We start from the raw sequence: 19,925 nt of genomic DNA, 5'->3' as shown, positions 1-19,925 counted from the left end.
GGCTAGTACTAGAGTCGGCTGTGGCCGAAATAGTGAAATAAGAGGAAATTCCCCATTCCGTTACCATGGTAACTGTAGGTAAACAAATACATCTCACTTGAAAGCTTGAAGGTTCGTACAAGCATGCGATCACACGTGATCGAATTTATGCAATAGAATAATACAATAAGGTTACGAAGGTGTTGACAAATATTTTTAATCATAAGTTGAGGTAATAGAATCGTGTAATATGAGATTTAAAATATCTTCGCAAAATCGTAATGGTCATAAACGGTTGGTAACGTGTGTAGCATGGAGTTCAGCGGAAGAAATTTATTCCTGCGGGTACGTTTTGATCTTTACGTACAATGACGTTCACAAAGTAATTGTCAATTTTTTTCTACAGGGAGGATCATTTATTAATATCTTGGTACTTAGAAGGTGGAACCCCCCATTCCACAATTGTTACTCAATTTTCTGATGACTTTTATCCGACTGATATGCAATGGCATCCGAGGCAAAACTATGCTGTATCGATCACAAAGAAACAATCATTGGATGTACTGTTAATTACTACAGCTGATGGTATTCATTCCAGAAATTTTAGAATAAAATATTACTGGTAAATATGCCGAATAGAGGACCTTCCGCCCGTATGACCTTCACCTTGACATATGTTGTCAAGGGCACGCTCCTGAGTAAATTTTTCTAATAACTTAAGGGTGCGCAGGTCCCAGAGTCAAACTCCGAGTTGACTTCAGCGATAGTCGCGGAAAAAATAAGAAACTCCGGGACAAGGACAGAGAGGGCGATACTACAATTGCAGGAGAGACGAGGACAGGGCGATTAGGCTAGCATGATTTTTGTCAAGGATATTGAAGCAAAGAAGCAATATTTTCTCACGATTCTTTTTCTAAAATATTCTTTACATCACTCAGCATGCCACTCTAACGCCTGATTTTGCAATTTCGGCCTTAAAACTTTATAAACAATAAAAGTACGTTTGCTATCTTCATTTTATTGTTTATAAAGTTTTAAGGCCGAAATTGCAATATCAGGCTTTGGAGTCGCATCCGCCAAAGTGTAACGAATATATTAAAACCAGAATTATTAGAAAATATTGCTTCTTTGCTTCAATATCCTGGAAAAAATCATGCTAGCCTAATCGTCCTGCCCTCGTCCCTCCTGCAATTTTTGTATCGCCCTCTCTGTCTTATCTCGGAGTTTCCTATTTTTTCCGCAACTGTCGCTGAAGTCAACTCGGAGTTTGGCTCTGGGTCCTGCGTACCCTTAAACTTTACCTTTTTCGTATACAAATATATAACCTATACCACGATCTTCACTCGTGTAGAAAACAAATGGGGGTCCGGGAGCTGGTCCCCCGTCAGGGGTTTGGGGCCAAGCCCCTAACAAGGAATACTGCAGCGCACCACGCAGGTGTGTACACAATTATCCTGAGGGATGTATATTGCTTTCAGGAGGGTCGAGGGGGCGCAGCCCCACTGCAAGCGTATAATTTTGAGACGTATGTTTTTTCAATTTTGTAAAAGGTTTTTCAGCTGAAAGTATGCGCCTTGAAACCGTACGCTTGCTGGGGGGCTGAGCCCTCCAAACCCCCTGCCGAGCGGGGGCCTGTGTCCCCTCGACCCCCCTGAAAGCAATGTACGTCCTTCAGGATAACCGTGTACACACCTGCGTGGTGCGCTGCAGTACTCCTTGTTAAGGGTTTTGCCCCCCAGCCCCCGACCGGGGGACAGCCCCCGGACCCCCATTTGTTTACTGGACGAGTAAAGATCGTGCATCATACATGCTCTCGGAACAAGTTTGAACCGTTGTAGCGTGTTTTTATACGCTATATATAGCGTGTTCGTATGTATAACCTGATGTAACTTACCAACTTTTTTTGTTAATAACTTTTTAATAAGCAGTGAGCGACGGTTAAGTTATTAGAAAAAGTTACTCAGGAGGGTGCCCTTGGCAACATATGTCAAGGTCAAAGTCATAGGGACGGGGTCCCCTATTCGGCATATTTACTACATTACTACTTCTTGTATTATAACAGTACTGTACTTTACTTTAATACTCTATCTGTAGGAAAATATCATTTGGTAAATAAGAATGGTCGCATAGAAAAAAGTATTGATGCTCATAAAGGAGCAACAATTGTAGGCAGATGGAGTAGCGATGGTTCTGCGCTTCTAACTGGTAATTGAAATACTTCAAACGAAATAATGATCTTTATCACGTAATTGATTTTTCAATTAAATTTTAGCTGGAGAGGATGGTTTGATAAAAATTTGGTCGCGTAGTGGCATGCTTCGCTCTGTTATAGTTAGAGGTGCATTCCCTATTTTAGCTGCTGCGTGGAGTCCAGATTGTACATCTGTACTCTATTCTCAAGGAGCTTACTTAACCTTCCAGTCACTTAATTCTAATTCTAAGCCTCGAAAGGTTAAATAATTTAATAAACATACATACCACTTCTGCTTCCATGGGGCAGAGTAATGTTTTAAAGAAATTTTTGTTTTAGCTACTTGCACACGATGGTTTTATTTTAGTTGTATGCTGGAGTCATACTCATGGACTCGTTATCTCTGGTGGAGAAGATTGTCGGTACAAGGTAATTATATACAACCATATCGTTCTTAAATGAATTTGTTTACTTAAATAGTGAAATTAGTAAAATTGTTAATCTGTTTGATTTCAAAGGTATGGGACCCCAATGGGAGTCAGCTATTTTCCAGCAATGTAGGTGATCACCCTATCACATCACTGAGTTGGAGTTACTCTGGAAACCACTTTGCTGTTGGATCTTTTAATACAATCAAACTTTGTGATAAAACAGGAGTTAGTTTATTTTTACACCATATTGTGTTATCGGTTTATGTATACAAATTATTGATATATATTTTGTAGTGGTCCCATTCACTAGAAAAAATTAATACTGGAAGTATATACAGTATTGCTTGGTCTAGCGACAGTACTCAAGTTGCTATGGCTTGCAGTAATGGAACAGTGCTGACTGGGCATATAATAGACAGGTACGAATAACAAATATAATAATAATTGAATGTTATTGAAAACTATTAATTTTATATTTATGTGTAACTGTACAAACGAAAAATAGGAGATTAGAGTGGAATAATTATGTAGCTACATTGGTTAAAAGAAAAGTGATTGAAGTCAGACATATTGGTAACGAAATTCGAGAAACATTGGAGATATCGGATCGCGTGGTTCAGCTAGAATTTGATTTTGATCATTTAGTTGTCATTACACCAGCACAATGTCACGTTTACTCTGTAGTAAATTGGAATACGCCAGCCATATTTGATTTGAAGAATACCAGTGTATCAGCAGTACTTCTTGCAGAGAAGTAAATAATGATTATTGTCTATTTCCAAACAATAAATATGGTATTTTTTGTGTTATGCAAAGACTGTTTTTTAGGCACTTTTTATTAGTTGAATGGAATAGCGTATCGTTGTATAGTTATCAAGGCCGTTTATTGGGAACTCCAAAATGGAAAGGAATGACACAGGAACGACTTCATCCTTCTTGCATATCATTGTGCACTGACACTTTGGTTTTAAGATCGCAGAATAACGAAAAATGTACGGCGAAACATGTTCTCGAATGTGAACATTGTTTTTTATATAAATTCTTATCTAAATTATTATTTAGTATTTCACGTTCTGGAAATTGCTTACAACAAACCTATAACAGAAAGTCAACCTTACACGCATCTTCAAAGTATCACAAGAATAGCCTTAAACCATATTGGCGGGCCCACTGATCGACAAGTAGCATTAATTGATAGCAATAAGGACTTGTTCCTGGTTTCAATTAGAACGACTGGTTTTGGTAGAGTGTGCAAAATAGGTATGTATTCTTTGTATTACTATAAACATGTAGTCAATATTTCTGTATAAGTTGTTTGCGATTTTCACGTGTCAGTTTTTCATAATCGATACTGATTTTGGATTGTAGGTGTCTTTTATCGCGAGTTTCTCCCATGTCCTTTTAATAAGATACTTGGACGTTTTACATCGTTAAGATTAGCTCCTTCAGGGGTTAATAGTTTCCGTGTATTTTTGTCGTATAGTGTTGTTTGTTCGTTAGGATTGTGGTGCTTTATCAGTTAGTAACATTAGCTTGTTATCTATTTTTCAGCTGCTATGGCGCAAGACATCGCGTGGGCGACCGATGCGAATGTCTTAGCAGCAATGTTAGATGCAACACTATCGGTGTGGCTGTGCCCTAATTGCGTGCATTATAGTGATCGTAAAATAATAAAAAAAACAAGAATCGATAAGGAAAGCAGGTTTCACGATCAATTTTATTTTACCGTGTAAAATGTGATCTGTATTATATTATACTTTGTAGGTACATTTTGTAAATATTTTCAGTGAATTTGGTAGACAACCAAGTATAGCAAATGTATATAATGGTATGGTAATGATACGACGTGGTGATGGGGCATTAGTAGCTTCTACTTTTTATACATTTTTCATTAGTCTTCATCAGCACATACTAAACAAAAGATGGAAAGAAGCGTTGTCTCTTTGTCGAATTGCGCAGGTAATTAGTACATTTTTCTGATAAGAAGATATTCTTATACCAACAATTGAAATTTCTCTAAAATATAAAATTTATTGTTAGAATGAAATATTGTGGACTTGTATGGCTGTTATGGCAACTGATAATAAAGAATTGAATGCCGCGGAAGAAGCATATGCAGCAATATCGAGATATGACAAAGTTGACTATATTCAATATATAAAGGTAATAATATAAAAACCACAGAATTTTTTTGTTTTACAAAAAATATAATCCCTATTCGTTTGGAATTGAAAGAGTCTACCAAATAAATCCGAGAGATTGGCAGAAATGGCACTTCTGTCAGGTGATTTATTAACCGCAGAGGGCATCCTTTTGCAAAATGGATTAATCGAAGAAGCCATACGAATCAATATTGAAGTATACAACTGGAATAGGTATTACTTAATCTATCGAAAATTTATCGATGCAATATACTCGTTTCCAAATGTCTTGGATTTTGTTTCCTTAGAGCGTTAGAATTGTCAATCAGACACAAAAAGCAACAGGAGGAGGTACTGAACGCAAGAAAGAAGTACCTTCAAGTGATCAATAAGGACGAAACAAATCAAAGCTTTCTCGCGTACCTGGCAAACGTTGCCAAATCACAAGTAAACTAATCTAATTCTATTCGATTGCACAGTTTCGATTCTTTTACACGTGATTTTTGTACGTTTTCCTAAACAGTGAGACAAAACCCATTTTCACCAGGAAACCAGCGAAAAACCTTCAATTCGTCAAGATGATGTTGATCTACCAGAAATAGAAATACACAACCGTGAATCGTCGGATCCAGAAATAAATACGTGAAAGAACAACACCGGCTGCGTTTATACAAATTATTTATTAAAATATGTAAAAGTAAAGTATAACGAACTTGTGTTTCAGTTAGAAAATTATGTAATTATTACATTATTAGGATAAGTAGCACCATGAATTGTTTACATTTTCCAGGCAGCGCCTGCATTATGACGTACAAAATTCATACAAAAAGTTTTTATAAATAATCTTTAAAATAAAAGATCGTATAATAAATAAATGTCTACGAAACTATATACAACAAGTGTTATAAAATTAAAAACTTCAAAAGTATCGAGACCATACCAACTGATAACATTGTAAATATAAATAATAGTACAAACTTATGCGTGTACCATGTCGTCTCTTCCGTCACAGGCCTGTACCGTGTCGCCAAAGCTGACTGAAGTTAATAATACATCTTTTGTTAGTAGAACGAAGATGTTTGAATAATAATTTATCGTTATTGTACACGTGTCTTACCCATCCACCGTTTGCTTGTATCCATACGGCAAGATCCTCTTCCAAAACATCAGTCATACCTGAAATTAGGAAAGGTATTCGCTGAGCTACGGAATTTAGTTAGCGTTTAATTTTTTTTTTAAATATGTTGTCAAATTTATTAGTCCGAACAACTTTTATGGTTTCGTTTTTCACTTTTAAATGTAATCAAACGGAAGTGAGTAGATGATTGAAGACGACAGGCTTTGTGCTTGATTACACTATTCGCTGAGCTACGAGATTGTGTTAGCGTCTGATTACATTGGTCGCTGAGCTATGAGATTAGTTTTGCGTTAATAATAAATTAGTTTTGCCTTTTCTGTATTCTAGTAAGTCTGTTTTCAACCACTCTCGTTCAATCTATGATCTTCTATTTTTTTTTTGTGATTACTCCTTTTTGTCCTCCACTCTTTCATGTACATGGCGTAATTTTTTTACCTTTTTAAAGTTTTTTATACGAATTAAAATATACGGATTGCTATAAATATTTTAGAATAAGGTAGCTAAAGACACTCATTCTATTTATCTAATCTCTTGATACGAAATTTGTAACCAAGCCTTAAGAGGGTATTTTGGTTTAGAACCTTCAAAACTCGATGTTTGTTTTTTTGCAATTTTTCAAAGCGTAGACCTTCGAAAGTATATCTGCCACGTTTAGTTTTGATTACTGTTACCTGTTCTGAAAATGCGAATAAACATGTGTGCAAAATCCTTTACAAAAGTTCCTTATAGATTAAAAAAAAAATCCTCAAAGAGAACTAAAAATTAGCGATACAGACTAGAACACCCCTTAAATGGCGAAAGAAGCAAGATCAACGAAGTTACAATGTAATTTGAACAGAATTAATTACCTCTCTGTATGGCGAGTAGATATTCAGGTTTACCCTGACGCACACAATCCACGGCAATGCCACCTGCGACCGCGTAGAGGGCTATCACTTTGCTCCAGGTCATTTCTCCGTTTCTGATCATCTCTCTGGAGACATCGGCCACGGCCTCGCTGGCGGATTGTTCCGTCGAGAAGCTGCTGCAGCCGATTTGTCTGGCGACACGATTGAATAAATTCGGGTGCATTTTTTCGAGTTCAGCACCGACCGATATTAACTCTGGATAAACTTCTCCTACGACGGTACCACCAGGAAGCAACATGACGCTCCTCATCCTCTTCAGGCCAAGCTTTCGGTGAAAGATTCCGGACCGTTTTAAACGATTTCGAATATACTGAGCGCACAGCGAGGAGCCCTGAACAAAAAGTAACGATATCAGATTAAATACTCGCATAAATAAATATTTATTTAATGGAATACAGTTTGGCTGCAATTTTTTATTAATTTTGTGTCTATCTTTGACGAGGAAAATTCTACAATTGGCTATGAAAAAATATTCTTTACAGACCGTGGATTGTTTAGGCGGCAAGTAGTTATCAGTTGATAGTTGAAATCTGAGTTTACATTTTTTTACGAAGAAAACAAATTATACAATACATTTTCTTTGACATACAGTGGGTGTAGAAAGTAATCGTACACCGATCAATTTCCAAAAAAACTATGTGAAATTGTAATTTATTAACTTATTTTTTATAAACAATGACATTCTACATATTCTCGGAAATCTGTAGAATAAATAGATTACAAAAAAAAAATAGCTATTTATGTAAGTTGCGAAATTAGCAAAAAAAAATAATTAATCGATAGAAATATTGAAGGAATAATAATTCGTGCAACTGTTTAATTTTTAAAACTTCGTTAGAAAAAAAAAGGATATTTACATTAATTTACGAGTATATAATACGCTTCTTTCGTAGGATTTCCTTTTGATTTTATAATTATTGTAACTTTTCTAAGCATTAAATTAAGTAAATTATTAGTTATTCGAAGTGGTATCTTTTTCCATTCCTCTATTAGAGCCTTTTTAAAAGTACTTTCTTGGAAGTTTGATGTTTTCTAATTCGTACGGAGCAATAAACTGCAATAATATGTTTACGTTACAAACTCTACTGTAAATGGTTCGTCATAAGAATCGTACAAATACTGATTGCTTCTATACTTTTATCCACTTCTCGTATTTCTTTGTTAATATCACAAATTATATTCACTAGTAAATGTTGTTTGGACTATATCTATCTTAGAGAGTTCCGAGAATGTGTAAAATATCATTGATTATAAAAAAAGAAGTTAAGAAACTTACTTATACATTCTACACTCACTGTACATATTTAAGGCGTAATAGATATACATATATGCTAGACGTGTTTAATTTGCAATAGATATCTTCAGTTTACAGTTAATAGTTAGTAGTTAAATAATTATCATGCACAGCATTTATATTGCACCTAGAAGGATATTATGTTCAATTACTTGTGACACAGTGAGCTCAACAGAAGCTGAAACCGTCCTCCATCGTATCGTGTGAGAGATCTTCCTGGAGACCACGTCGCTGACGTTGCTGAATCTTCTTCGTGCCGAATCAACGACGTGGAAAGGTGTGATTTCTGGATTGTTAGCAGATGTGAAACCAGACAAATTCGAATGCAACGATATGGCGAGGCTATTCCTTCGGTAAGGTTGCGTTGCATTCCCGGAAGTGTCCTCCAAGACGCGTAAAGATCCGACGAGTCCAGACATTGAAGAATCCTCCAAAGAGTATTGGTGCCATTCAGGCTTCTCAGGCTTTAAGAATTTTTAATAACTTTTCATCATTTTCCTACGAGGTGAATTTATTTTTGAAAACGGGATATCTTTTATTTGTTTTATACTATCAACTTTAATATGACTAACTAATACCAACTACAAGTTTGTAGTAATCAGTGATAAGAATAAATATTGCAATTTTCATACACGAATTACTATACTTTTTATCTATTTTGTGCACACAACTTTAAGTTGTCTAACAAGTACCAACTACCAGTTTCTAGTAGTTAGTATCAATATTACAGTAAAGTCACCACAAATGCACAAATTTCTCTCCCATAAATGCCCTGAAACCATCCCCACTGAAAAATGGCTCTAATAGAGGAATGGAAAAAGGTATCACTTCGAATAACTAATAATTTACTTAATTTAATGCTTAGAAAAGTTACAATAATTATAAAATCAAAAGGAAATCCTACGAAAGAAGCGTATTATATACTCGTAAATTAATGTAAATTACCTTTTTTCTTCTAACGAAGTTTTAAAAATTAAACAGTTGCACGAATTATTATTCCTTCAATATTTCTATCGATTAATTATTTTTTTTTTGCTAATTTCGCAACTTACATAAATAGCTATTTTTTTTTTGTAATCTATTTATTCTATAGATTTCCGAGAATATGTAGAATGTCATTGTTTATAAAAAATAAGTTAGTAAATTACAATTTCACATAGTTTTTTTGGAAATTAATCGGTGTACGAACAAATTCTACACCCACTGTACATGTTTGTCTTCTCTCCTTGTAAGCCAGGAGGGACATGAAGAGGTATTGTTGAATATCTCAAGTCCCTTTATGGTAATATTTTCTGTTACTACCACAACGTCGAGGTACATTCACACCAGGTAATTATTATTCCTCTGGCGAGTACAGCTATTGTTATTTCGCAGCTTTATTTAGACCTGCTATTTGACATGCGACGCGGCGTCTTTGTGTACTGGTGTAAGATACACACCTATTGTGTGCGCATTACTCATTTCCATCTCTTCGTTTGCGTTCGTAACGAGGAAGATTAAACACTATGTGTACAATTTTTGTATCAAAGCAAACTTTATGTATCGCAGAATTATGGTTTGTTGAACGCCGTTAAGGGGGTATCCTGAATACCTCAGGTCTAAAAAAAAGCGGTTTTTCGTGAATTTTTTTAGGATGGAAGAAAATAATTAATTCTATCGAACATTTTATACTATTTTCATACATATTCGAGTAGTCTGTACAAATTATTTCAACAAGAAAGATTCAAATTGAGATCGACTGGCGACACACATTTGTAGTACACCTCACAATAAAAACCTTCTATCGGCGGGAAAGATGCAGGTCGTGATTTTGGTTTGACACAAAAAAAAAAAAACCAAAAGAAATTTTCATTTTCATACATTTTTCTTCTACGTGAACTAAGAAAAACCCGCAAAAATGGTGAAATGTGAAATTACTGCAAGTTTGAAAAAAAGAACGAGTTCTTTGGGTGAAAGAAATCACTTTAACATGATAACAAAGTTGTTTAACATTTTTTTTGTATGCATTTTCTTAGGTTCACATAGAAGAAAAATGTATGAAAATGAAAATTTCTTTTGGTCTTTTTTTTTGTGTCAAACCAAAATCACGACCTGCATCTTTCCCGCCGATAGGTTTTAATTGCGAGGTGCTCTACAAATGTGCGTCGCTAGTCGACTCAATTTGAATATTTCTTGTTGAACAAATCTGTACAGACTACTCGAATGTGTATGAAAGTAGGATAAAAAGTTCGATAAAATTAATTATTTTTTTTTATCCTAAAAAAATTCACGAAAAACCGATTTCTTTTTTTTTGACCTCCTAATTCAGGATACTCCCTTAAGGGGGTATTCTACTGTAGAACTTACAAAATATCGATTTTTTTGCATTCTCTCAAAGTGCAGATCTTTGAAAATATATATGCCAAAGGCTTTTGTTGAATTCGTCTAAAGGACGTCATAAGGACGTCTAAAGAGAACGATGTCCACACCAACGTTATCAGCTAAGTATACGTATTTCGTATGAAACACTTTAAACGTGATTTCATCGTACATCGTTTTTTTGAAATGGTTGCCACGATATCTCGAGTTCTAGTTTACCGAATCACTTCAGTGAATCTTCAGACTATCGCTTGAGCCACACTTTTTAACATCTGATTATTCTAAATATTTTTTTATAATATATAAAGGAGAAGAAAATCACAAAAAAAATGGATATTACAAAGTTTAAAGTGCTGTCATTTTTTAAACCATCGATATTTCATAATTATTCTGGTTCGGGCCATGGCGATGCTAATATTAATATTCCGAACAGAAACAGTGCTAAACACCATTAACTATCTCAAGGACACTAAAATGTGCAACAGCATAATAATTAAGAAAAATAATAATGCAGTATAACGATTTATTTATAACGTTTACAAACCGTAATTTACAAACTGGAATTTTCATTTCGCGAATAATGAATAATAGGTTGTTCAATATTTACTCTGATCGAAATCTTTGTCTAGAAAAGAATCTTGTCTATCTTTGCATGCCACGTGTGGACATGGATCAGAGAAGTTCCGAATGTTTGCCAACCTTCGGTAATGCCAAATCTGTAATTGTTATTACAGTTGTCATCGACATGTCGATGAAAAAAGTTGTTTATTTCCACTACAGAAGTCATGTGCGATGCGCGAAGATTAATTACTCTGGTTACCCCGCACGAGTGTTTAATGGTTATTGTTTATCAGCGATGACCAGTTTAGTCGATTATTTATCGTTCAAAAGTGCATGTGCCGCGCAACGAACTAGTTTTTTTTCTTCAATACTTTTATGCTCGCTCGTTTGCTTCTAACTCGCAATAACACAACAAATCTAGAATTCGTTAAATATTCGTTACGAATATTAGGAATAAATCGACGTAATACCTATTTCAACAATTGCTTACAAGAAATGTCTACGATAGAGTCGGATAGATTATTTCGTAACATTCTTGAAACTTAGAATATAGTGTTCCGTAGTTTAGAGTGTCAAGCTAAGTAGGAAACTTTCTAATGGATTAATCAATTTACTTATAGAGACCATGATCAATCGTTAGCATTCTTATTCTTGCAAAACAGAAATAGAGGGATGAGAGTACATACTTTGTTTACATTAGATATGTATGCATGCACATAATTTATTACACTGGTGCTATAAATAGCTTTTGAATCAATTATCTATAGATTAAATTCAACAAAATGTAGATACTTCGTTTGTTTAGAAAGTGCAAGTTTAATTGTTTTTTAAGTGTAAGTTAATTTCTTTGAGAGCGATGTTGTACGAGATTTAATATTTAAAAATATATAAGCATTATTTAAATATTTATTTCCTTTTATTTATTTTTTATATACGTTTAATCACTATAACGCCTAGAATTAAATTGATGAACTTGCAAAACACTTACACTAATGAATAAATTATATTTAATATCTTATATACACTGTCAATGATATAAACTAAACCTCAGAAACAGCGTCATTTATTAAACGAGATAAGTGGAATGTTTAACTTCTTTCTGGATACTACAGTTTATTAAGTTACTTTAAATACTGTAACATAGAGGTAACCGCTACAATTGCGAATGGACATCCTCGATTAAATTACGCAGTGATATAACATGGTAATATCGTCACAACATTAATCGATATCATGGGTCGATACCAGTTAGAATTTTAGATCACTTTATACAAAGCAATTTGTCCCTGAAGAGATTAGAGTAGTACAAGAAAAATATACAGTCACTGTAATAAGTATTCGTACAGGAACCAATTCCAAATGAAACTTCATACATGTATTTATTTGATTAAAAAATGCTAAGGGAAGAAATAATTAACCAACATTCTTACATAATGTTAAAGTAGAATTTGCGTAAATTAAAGTTTATTTTTTTTAACCTTAACCTCTTATTTCTTTTCTTATTAATTTTATTTTAAATTGGGTGCTGTGCGAATACTTCTTACACCGATTGTACTTCTGCAGTTGTGAAACTTCAACGATTTTATTTCATGCCCTCTTCAAACTGTAAAGCGTCTCCCCACAGGGAGCGTTCTTCTATCTTCGAAAAATACTACAGTAAATGGTGCTGAATATAAATTTTACTGACCAAAATCTAGAATTGTTGGTTATTGTAGACTTACCATATGACTTATTCTCGCGAATTTCGTAAACAACTACATAGTAAGTAAATAATAGAATATTTCGGATTTCATAAATAGCTTCAATTTTAATATTCGTATTTTCATATATAACTTTAATATTCTTATATTTAGAAATAACTTTAACTTCGACATTGATACTTGGATACAAAAATTGAACTTTAATATTCTCACCGTCAGAAGTAACTTCAACTTCAAGAATGATACTTGCATAAATAAAATCAACTTCAACGATCATACTGTCCTAAATCACTTCCACTTCAACTTCCATAAATAAAATCAATTTCAACGTTCTTACTGAGAGAAATAACATTAACTTCAACACTTCCATATTTACTAATGACTTCAATTTTTTATATTCTTATTTTTCTGCCTTTGTTTCATAAATAACTTCAGTTTTGGTAATGCGTAACAGACTCGAATTGAATCGACAGAGTGCCACTAAGCACCGAACATTGCAAAAATAAATAGTATTAAATCTGATCAAGGGTCAATAAATCGAAACTTTCCTCTGTACTCCTCATCGGCAAAGTAACTCGGAACATCCTAAACCCCTTATTTGTCCATTGTATTTAATCCTATGAAAACGCAGCGCGCTGCATTCCATGGACGCTAACTGCGTCAGCATGATAATCATAACAAAAAACATGGAAAAGCTATTTCGAAACGTAGAAAAGTAGTATAATTTTTTTACCAAAGCGTGAGAAGGACACGTTAACTGACGATTAACCGAAGAGTGCAATTATAATTTACCATTGTTAGAGTCGCCTCCTGTTGGGCCCCCAGTCGAAAGTCTGGCTTCATTGTAATCGCAGCGCTCCTTATTAGTCACTGCCGTCCGACTTGCTCCACACACAATAATGTAATATATTTCTGAATTATCGCTTATCAACGGTGAGTGTGGCCAGTCGATTATCGTTCCGTGGAGCGTGCGCGGCGACGCGTTAAATCGTTTGTTTTATCAATGTCCAAGGCTTATTTCCGCGCCAGAATTGCGCTGATAATGAAAACGTACGTCAGTTTTGCATTTTTCTTTAGAAAGATTCGCGTCACAAGGAGCTCACTCGGAACGTTTACAGAGAAATGGACTCTTCTTCATAGATCTTTGTGTACTCATTTTTATTCGAACGCATTTTAATTCGATAAATCTTGTTATCTGTTTGTTTTTTTAAACATATCCCAGTTTGATTTTGGTGTTCTTTCTAAATTGATTTGAATTTAAAACCACTTGCGCTACCAATAAACGCATCGCTACCATCGCGGCAGCGAATGTCATTTTTATTTCTGCGACAAATGCTTATCAACATCGACGTAGTGTACACGTCGCTGACGATTGTGGAACAAAAGCATCTCGACGTGCGTGGCACGTTTTGTTTTTTATTTAAAGTCGGTGTTTACTTTCTATGATGATTGATCATCAGATGGTTGAGGAGAAAGTGAAGTCGGACCATCATCCAGTGGTATACAGGGTGTCTCAAAAGTCGGGGAGGAGCCGGAAATGGGGGGTAGCTGAGACGATTCTGAACAACAATTTCCTTTGCAAAAATGTCGGATGAGGCTTCGTTAAGGAGATATTAAGAGAAAACCCCGACCAATCAGAGCGCGCGTAGACCGTTGGAGCGGCTGCGGTAGCGTAGGCTACGCGCTGGCGGCCGCGCTTGTACGCGAACAAGTGACTCGACGTGCATCGAAGGACATTGACGCTGCCGCCTAGTGCGTAGCCTTCGCTACCGCGGCCGCTCCAACGGTCTACGCGCGCTCTGATTGGTCGGGGTTTTCTCTTAATATCTCCTTAACGAAGCCCCATCCGACATTTTTGCAAAGAAAATTGTTGTTCAGAATCGTCTCAGCTACCCTCCATTTCCGGCTCCTCCCCGACTTTTGGGACACCCTGTATATAGTATGGATAGAGGGAGGAAAAGGGGAAGGAGGAAGAGGGGAAAAAGGGTGATGGACAGAAGAAAGGAAGAAGGAATTTGCGGTAAGGTTTGAAAGTAAGGAAAGAGGGGGGAAAGAAGTAGATAAGGAGTGGGGAGATTTAAAAAGGAATGTAATAGAGGTGTTAGAAAGGATGGAGAAAAAGATGGGACAGGGAATGGATTACAGTAACCTTCCCTTCATTAACCGGGTTTGGGTTAGGGTTCAGCAGCGGTTCGAATCCCTGCTTATATACAATATATATATATTAACTATAAATAAATAAATATATATATATATACAATATGTCCTTAACTACATACTTCAAGAAACGAACATGATCATGTAAACACTGAGCTCGTGTAATGAATCAGTCTCATTAAAAGTCATTGGGGACTGTGATCTTAAATAAACGAAGGTAAATACTGGTTGTATTGTAATACTAATTGGTTTACTCGTTTGCTCAATATAGCAATTAGTAACGTCTTAATAAGACGCACGAAGGAAAGTGGGGTAAAGAAACCACTATTTGGTACATTGTCTACGTTTCCTGGAATAGCTTATAGTCTCTTAGACTCTAAGAGCTGGCTACGAAAAATCAGAAATGATAAGGTGCAGAAAATATGTACCTAAAAACATTCCTTACTAGATGACGAAGCCCATAGCGCTGCAGCCAGAAGTCGCTCCCGGGGCTGGAAGCGTGGGCGGGCGGTCTAACACGTTAATTTTTAATCAAAATGAAATCTTTGAGTGCAGCCGTGAAATTTCGTGTAGTTATAGTTTTTAACCGTAGAAATCGCGTAAAGTCTAGGTCGGGGCTCTACATTGCCAGAACTCGATAAAGATCGTAAAAGAAATTGTTTAAATTTTAACGACAAGGTGCAGTTCTGGCGAATTCGTTTTCATATTATTTATCGCTTAAAAAACAACCTGCATAACAATTGCCAGAAGACATTAAAAACATAAGCGAAATTTCACTCATTTCAGCGAGATAATTTTATATATTCATAATTATGTTTGCGAATACAAATTTTAAAAGATTATAATTCTAATAAACCTAACTGTAGCAAGTAGAAGTTCATGTTAGAAATATTCTTGCGTTAATGTTCAAACAAGAACAGATGATAAACAGGAAATTAATAGATGTTAATTGAAAGCCTTGTTTCTTTCGCATCTTTTTTCCTAGTCAAAGTGCAGGCAACGTAACGTTTTTAAGAATCGTAAATATTCTTAGCGAAATTTTCATTCCAGAATATTATTATTTATATCCGTGGACATTGAATGCGTTAACGACGTTCACGTGTTGGCAGGTGTTAATTATATAACATGGCGACTTTTATTGTGAGTTTTTTTGCTGTCAGTTTGCATAAAATGACACGTGCAGATGATAGAAAATGTGATTAATTGTAGTTGTCTACGGCGAGCATATACATGTATACTACGATTTGTACGTCTCGTTGATATGATAGATCTAACGGATTCTCCTTGCACTCACTATAGAGACAGATAAAATATATTTTTATGTTCTGTAAACTATATTATTTTAAGTAACCAATTTTCTTCTTCTTTATTATTAAGTTTATTAACGTCAACTAATTAAAATATAAACTAATATTATTAATACTTTAGATTAATACTATAGATAAGACTTTTATTTCGATATTTAAAAAGCTAATTCATACTACAATCGAATACATCTGAACGGGGAAAATAGCGGACGTTTAAATGTTGACGGTACTATATTTGAACTTTGATTATTTAAAAATACGATTAGGGGGGTATTTTCACTGTTAACTTTGAAAAAATCGATTTTTTTTTTTACATTTTATTTTCTCAAAGTACATATATGTCTTCAAGAATGTATCTGCAAAAGGATATACCGATATTTGCAAAAGTAACGAAGTTATAGATGTTTGATAGGTATATTTTTCTCCCTGTCTCGACCTTTATTTAAAAAAAATTTATTACAGAAGAGAAGGCGACCGACTTTTTGAAGAAGAGGAAAGTCCATTGTACCATTCTCGATTGGCGGGCTAATCGCAAGTATCAAGTCTCGACCATACGACCGGAAACTGTATCGCGACCACGTATAGAACCGGTGTCATTCGCAAACACGAATGGCAGGTGGTGTAAAAAAGAGCTGTATCTTTCTACAAGCTATGTTATAGACAGGTTCGGCGATGACAGAGAGTTTTAGTTAAACAGTACAGGTTTTCTAAAGCTTGTCTTTACGGAGAAACTTTCGTCAGAAACATTTGTCGAAAACGAGTCCGGCGGCAAAATGTAAAGGGTTTCATCGATTTCATGGAAATCAGGCCGAACATACGTGAAACGGTACAATTTTGCGATAAAAAGTGCAATAAAGTGGTAAAAACTGGAAGTAGGTCAAATGTCTTTTTAAGAGACAACGAAACCGTACCAGATGCAAGAAGGTTCAATCCGATTGGTCAATTGGTTTCGGAATAAGAAGAAATACAAAATTGTTCGGTTTTTTGAAAGAAAAAAAAACGGGTAAAAAATGAGAAATTCCAAATTTTTTTGATAATGGGACCACCCCGGAGACATGCTCTACAAGATGCAACAGCTTTCATCCCGATTGGTCAAGCCGTCTGGGCGTAATCGAGTAAACATTCATAAAAAAAATAAATAAAAAAAAAATAAATATACATGTCGAATTGAGCAACCTGCTGCTTTTCGAAGTCGGTTAAAAATATAGCATTTAATTGTTTCCAACAGTTCGGTATCTCGAATTTCAGTCCTACCAATTGTTTATCAAAGTTACCGCTAGTTAAATAATGATTCTCGCGAAACGGAGGCCACTACGTATTTTCAAGGATACCTTCGCTCTTTGAATTATCAACTGAACGTAGAAGACAGACACACTGCCATCTGCATAAATTTCCATATATTATTGCTCGGTCGATTAGGTACACCGTCGAATTTCATAGGTGACGTAAGTAAAAGAAAAAAGGCATTGACGGAAGAATGACTGCTAGAATAAAATATGAGTTGAGTCAACAGTCGATAAAAGATGCGGGCCCATCTCTCAGATGCTTGTCCTAAATCCAGTGGCGCGTTACACGTACAGGGTGTCCCAAAAATGTTGGAGGTCCTTGAAAGGGGTGGTTCGGGAGATGATTTGAAACAACTTTTTCCTTTGCAAAAATGTCGGATGGGACTTCGTTAAGTAGATATTAATAAAAAAAACCCGACCAATCAGAGCGCGCGGATACCATTGGAGCGGCCGCGGTAGCGAAGGCTACGCGCTGAGCGGCCGCGTCAATATCCTTCGATGCACGTCGAGTCACTTTTCGCGTACGAGAGCGGCTACCTAGCGCGTAGCCATCGCTATCGCGGCCGCTCTTACGGTATACGCGCGCTCTGATTGGTCAGTGTTTTCCGTTAATATCTCCTCAACGAAGCCTCGGACAACAATTTCGCTAAGGAAAAAGTTGTTTCAAATCACCCCCTGAACCACCCTTTTCAAGGACCTCCAACATTTTTGGGACACCCTGTATATGTATTTACGGCGCCCCACACAAAATAGAATTTTCTCATCTAAAACGGGAACGAAAAAAAAATTTAAATCAATCTCATTTTATCGAGACGATGGAAAACAAACAAATAAAATTAGAAATATCCAACCCATAACAATAATTCAAGAATAGTATTCGTACCAACGCTTAACGTAGAGTAAATTCAATTAAATTTAAATAAAAAAAAAACTAAATCAAAGGAATTTTTACTGGCGCTCTGATGTCAATTTTCTTCTCGATATTGCAACGATAAAATGAAATTGAAATTTTATTTTTTGACTAATTTGAGCAATAGTTACGTTATTTATTATTCACGGTGTATTTATTAAATCGATAACGGTATACGATTAACGAATAAGAAAGAAATTATTCGTTATATATGATATACGATTAACACGTTCACCGCCATGTCACCCATATATGGGTAACAGTGCTGTTTACTGAAAAAATAACAAAATTAATTTTGAAAGTTAAATATCAAAGAAAAAAAATTTATATGAAATATTTGAATTTCGGTGAAGTTATAAAAATAAATACCACAACAAATGTTTCATTATGTAGTCTCCAATGGTCAGTAAAAAAAATTTAATCGCAGTAGAAACAATGTTTACAACATTGATTTCGGGGGCCTCGGGCAAGGTTTCTTTTTTGTCTACAGGATGGCGCGTCATTACCTAAAACGGAGCTCTTATTATCCATCCAGAAACCGTTTCTTTTGTTTCCCTTCACTTTCTCGTATCACACTTTCGTTTCACAAATGCTTTTCAACATTCGATAGCTTATACAAAGTGTCCCGGTCAATAGTCCAATTTTTATAGTTATTATTATCGGTAACTTTTATCAGTAAACTTCATCATTGCTTCCATTCAAAATTATAGTCTTTACAACTATATTATATAATATACATATGTTACATATGTAACGTTTTCGATTCAAATATCAGTATTTTTCGGTACGTTAATATTTATAATAATACCGAAGTAAAAATAAACAACGTTCTATAACATAAATTACCAAGGCTATACTTGTGTCAAATATATTTTTTTCAACAATCTGTCATTCCAATCTTTATGCATAATATTTTTAATTATTTATGAATTCTTTAACGACAAACATGAAAAGTAAGCCACCAAAGTATTTTGAAGTTTCAGAGACAATCGTATATTTTACATTTCAATAATAAAAAAGGATTTAAGCTTATTGTTTATTTAATTTGTTTTAGAAAATTTTAATTTTTATCGAAATTTAATTTATACGAATAGCTTATTCGTCTTCCTTTTTAAATTCCGTGCGATAAGACTAATTTAAACTACTCGCCCTTAAAGTGTTAATAAAAAAAAGTACTAAAATAAGATTTTTCTAATGGATTTTACAACACATAACCAAGAAATAATATTTTTATATCGTTACCTTGAATTTTGTTAAGGTGCGGACAATTATCACTATTTTCGTCGACAAACACAACAACGGGTTCTACTAAGTTGGTAAAAATCAGTTTCGCGCACTATCGTAGCATAATTGTAAATTCGATAACTTTTCTAATGTAAACACTGCATTAAATACCTCACGCTGTTCACGAATATATCTCGGAAAATTCTTGTTCGTGTTCGTCTATGAAACTCGTAATTATAGTTAAACAATACTATTCTTACATCAAACGGAAAAGAAAGTAATTTAACAGTGACCGGACGCGTGCGAAGAGCACGTAGCGAAACCGTCGAAATTGCGGGTA

The 19,925-nt window shown here is 35.0% G+C and overlaps 2 protein-coding genes and 1 long non-coding RNA gene across 7 annotated transcripts; 1 reads left to right on the top strand and 2 right to left on the bottom strand.

The window, feature by feature from the left end:
* Nucleotides 1-86: 86 nt before the first annotated feature.
* Nucleotides 87-5,431, top strand: LOC128891171 (intraflagellar transport protein 80 homolog). Of its 3 annotated transcripts, none has more exons than XM_054150457.1 (16): nt 87-324; nt 386-564; nt 2,074-2,184; nt 2,252-2,430; nt 2,510-2,599; nt 2,689-2,826; nt 2,896-3,020; nt 3,107-3,355; nt 3,430-3,593; nt 3,664-3,861; nt 4,153-4,303; nt 4,389-4,560; nt 4,642-4,764; nt 4,837-4,976; nt 5,051-5,189; nt 5,290-5,431. In XM_054150457.1, exons 1-16 carry the CDS (start codon nt 230-232, stop codon nt 5,386-5,388), a joined length of 2,352 nt encoding a protein of 783 aa, XP_054006432.1. In that variant the 5' UTR covers nt 87-229; the 3' UTR covers nt 5,389-5,431. The 3 variants fall into 3 exon arrangements, with proteins under 3 accessions (XP_054006432.1, XP_054006433.1, XP_054006434.1); XM_054150458.1 differs by having other exon boundaries at nt 5,266-5,404; XM_054150459.1 differs by lacking the exons at nt 87-324; nt 386-564 and adding an exon at nt 1,713-1,848.
* Nucleotides 5,404-19,841, bottom strand: LOC128891180 (bcl-2-related ovarian killer protein-like). Of its 3 annotated transcripts, XM_054150479.1 has the most exons (6): nt 19,699-19,841; nt 19,604-19,666; nt 8,235-8,546; nt 6,729-7,119; nt 5,860-5,918; nt 5,404-5,779 (listed from the first exon to the last, which is right to left on the bottom strand). In XM_054150479.1, the coding sequence occupies exons 3-6, from the start codon at nt 8,499-8,501 to the stop codon at nt 5,645-5,647; spliced, it is 852 nt and encodes a 283-aa protein (XP_054006454.1). In that variant the 5' UTR covers nt 8,502-8,546; nt 19,604-19,666; nt 19,699-19,841; the 3' UTR covers nt 5,404-5,644. The 3 variants fall into 3 exon arrangements, with proteins under 3 accessions (XP_054006454.1, XP_054006453.1, XP_054006451.1); XM_054150478.1 differs by having other exon boundaries at nt 19,604-19,746; XM_054150476.1 differs by lacking the exons at nt 19,604-19,666; nt 19,699-19,841 and adding an exon at nt 13,494-13,672.
* LOC128891189 (uncharacterized) lies at nt 10,947-13,484 on the bottom strand. Its single transcript, XR_008460769.1, has 2 exons — nt 13,039-13,484; nt 10,947-11,156 (listed from the first exon to the last, which is right to left on the bottom strand). It is a non-coding gene; the product is annotated as an uncharacterized LOC128891189 (long non-coding RNA).
* Nucleotides 19,842-19,925: the final 84 nt, after the last annotated feature.

The sequence above is a fragment of the Hylaeus anthracinus genome, unplaced genomic scaffold (genome assembly GCF_026225885.1).
Source record: "Hylaeus anthracinus isolate JK02 unplaced genomic scaffold, UHH_iyHylAnth1.0_haploid 12001, whole genome shotgun sequence".
Lineage (NCBI taxonomy): Eukaryota > Metazoa > Arthropoda > Insecta > Hymenoptera > Colletidae > Hylaeus > Hylaeus anthracinus.
The sequence above is the reverse complement of the archived record's forward strand: the minus strand, read 5'-3'. Positions and strand labels throughout refer to the sequence as shown.